The following is a 1,675-nucleotide window of genomic DNA, read 5'->3' on the forward strand; positions in this document are numbered from 1 at the left end:
TTGCTTCATATGTAGTTTCTTATTGGAATCTCTGAAAAGACTTGTACGGAGTATTTAAGAACGGAGGGAGTAGCAATCAACGAAAATGCTTGCTCAAAGTAGCTTGTTTGCCGCCGGGTTCAACTGGAACGTTATTGGGTAGCATTAGTGGAACCAAGCTTGGCCTCTATGGAGTCCTGTATAAATAGGGCCTGTCTGCAGTCTGCCCACCACAGCTTGCAAACGGAGCTCTCCGTAGACAGGTCAAAGTAAGCTGCCCGACGATGGCACTGCCGCGTGCCGCCTCCGTGCTCGCCGCCGCGCTGGCGTTTGCATCCATACTTATTACTGGTAACGACATATATGAACCATGCATGCAATAACACGCACTACTTACTTACGCATATACTCGTACTTGAGTGCACCGAGTACTAACCGCCGTACTGCTCACGATCGGTTTGATCGGACGCGACAGGCCGGGTGCAGTCCGTGGGCGTGTGCTACGGGATGAACGGCGATCGCCTCCCGTCGCCGGCCGAGGTCGTGCAGCTCTACAAATCCAACAGCATCACCGCCATCCGCCTCTACAAGCCGGACGTCCAGATGCTCCGGGCCCTCAATGGGAGCAACATCGGCGTCCTCATCGACGTGGCCGACGAGACCGTGGCCCGCCTCGCCACCAGCGTCCCCGGCGCACAGCTCTGGGTCCGGTTCTACATCCAGCACTACCCGGGCATCTCCTTCCGGTACATCTCCGTCGGCAACGAGCTCACCGGCGCCGCCACGCAGAACATCGTCCCGGCCATCAAGAACCTCAACGCCGCGCTAGACGCCGCCGGCATCAAGGGCATCAAGGTGTCCACGGCGGTCAGGCTGGACGTGCTCGCCTCCTCCTCGCCGCCCTCCTCCGGCGTCTTCAAGGACGGCTACATGAACCAGGTCGTGGCGCTCCTCGGCACCACCGGCGCGCCGCTGCTGGTCAACGTGTACCCCTACTTCGCCTACATCGGCGACCAGAAGGACATCGACCTCAACTTCGCGCTCTTCCAGCCGAGCTCCACGGTCGTCAGGGACGGCGGACTCAGCTACACCAACCTCTTCGACGCCATGGTCGACGCCGTGCACGCGGCGCTGAGGAATGCCAACGTGCAGGTGCCCGTCGTGATTTCCGAGAGCGGCTGGCCGTCCGCTGGAGGCGTCGGCGCCAGCGTGGCCAACGCGCAGACGTACAACCAGAACCTCATCAATCACGTCGGCAAGGGCACGCCATCTAGGCCCCAGCCGCTGGAGACCTACGTATTCGCCATGTTCAATGAGAACCGCAAGACGGGGGCTGAAACGGAGAAGCACTTTGGGTTGTTCAATCCGGACAAGTCGCCAGTATACCCTATTAGATTCTGAATGTTTCATGTCTGAAAAGAGTGACGATTCCAATAAATTAATGCTAATGCTCTCATCATCGACTTAATTATTAAGTGAATGTTACAAACTCCTTGAAATAGTACTCCCTCCATAAAAAAATATAAAAGCGTTTAGATCACTAATCTTTACAGAGGGAGTACAATGTAACCCCTCCGTTTTTATTTACTTCACGTATTAACTTTGTCTCGAGTCAAACTTAACCTTTGACCAAGTTTATATAAAAAATCATTAACATCCACAATACCAAATCAATACCATTAGAATCGACATTCAT

General features: G+C 54.6%; 1 protein-coding gene across 2 annotated transcripts; it reads left to right on the forward strand.

Annotated features, from left to right (window-relative positions):
* Positions 1 to 263: 263 nt before the first annotated feature.
* Positions 264 to 1,380, forward strand: LOC119367506 (glucan endo-1,3-beta-glucosidase GII-like). Of its 2 annotated transcripts, none has more exons than XM_037632995.1 (2): positions 264 to 352; positions 465 to 1,380. In XM_037632995.1, the coding sequence occupies exons 1-2, from the start codon at positions 264 to 266 to the stop codon at positions 1,378 to 1,380; spliced, it is 1,005 nt and encodes a 334-aa protein (XP_037488892.1). The 2 variants fall into 2 exon arrangements, with proteins under 2 accessions (XP_037488892.1, XP_037488893.1); XM_037632996.1 differs by having other exon boundaries at positions 264 to 330; positions 455 to 1,380.
* Positions 1,381 to 1,675: the final 295 nt, after the last annotated feature.

The sequence above is a fragment of the Triticum dicoccoides genome, chromosome 2B (assembly GCF_002162155.2).
Source record: "Triticum dicoccoides isolate Atlit2015 ecotype Zavitan chromosome 2B, WEW_v2.0, whole genome shotgun sequence".
NCBI classification, from domain to species: Eukaryota; Viridiplantae; Streptophyta; class Magnoliopsida; order Poales; family Poaceae; genus Triticum; species Triticum dicoccoides.

Coding starts and splice junctions, on each gene's coding strand:
- LOC119367506 (XM_037632995.1), top strand. CDS start 264: ATGGCACTGCCGCGTGCCGCCTCCGTGCTCGCCGCCGCGCTGGCGTTT. Junction 353..464: donor AACGACATATATGAACCATG/CATGCAATAACA, acceptor AGGCCGGGTGCA/GTCCGTGGGCGTGTGCTACG.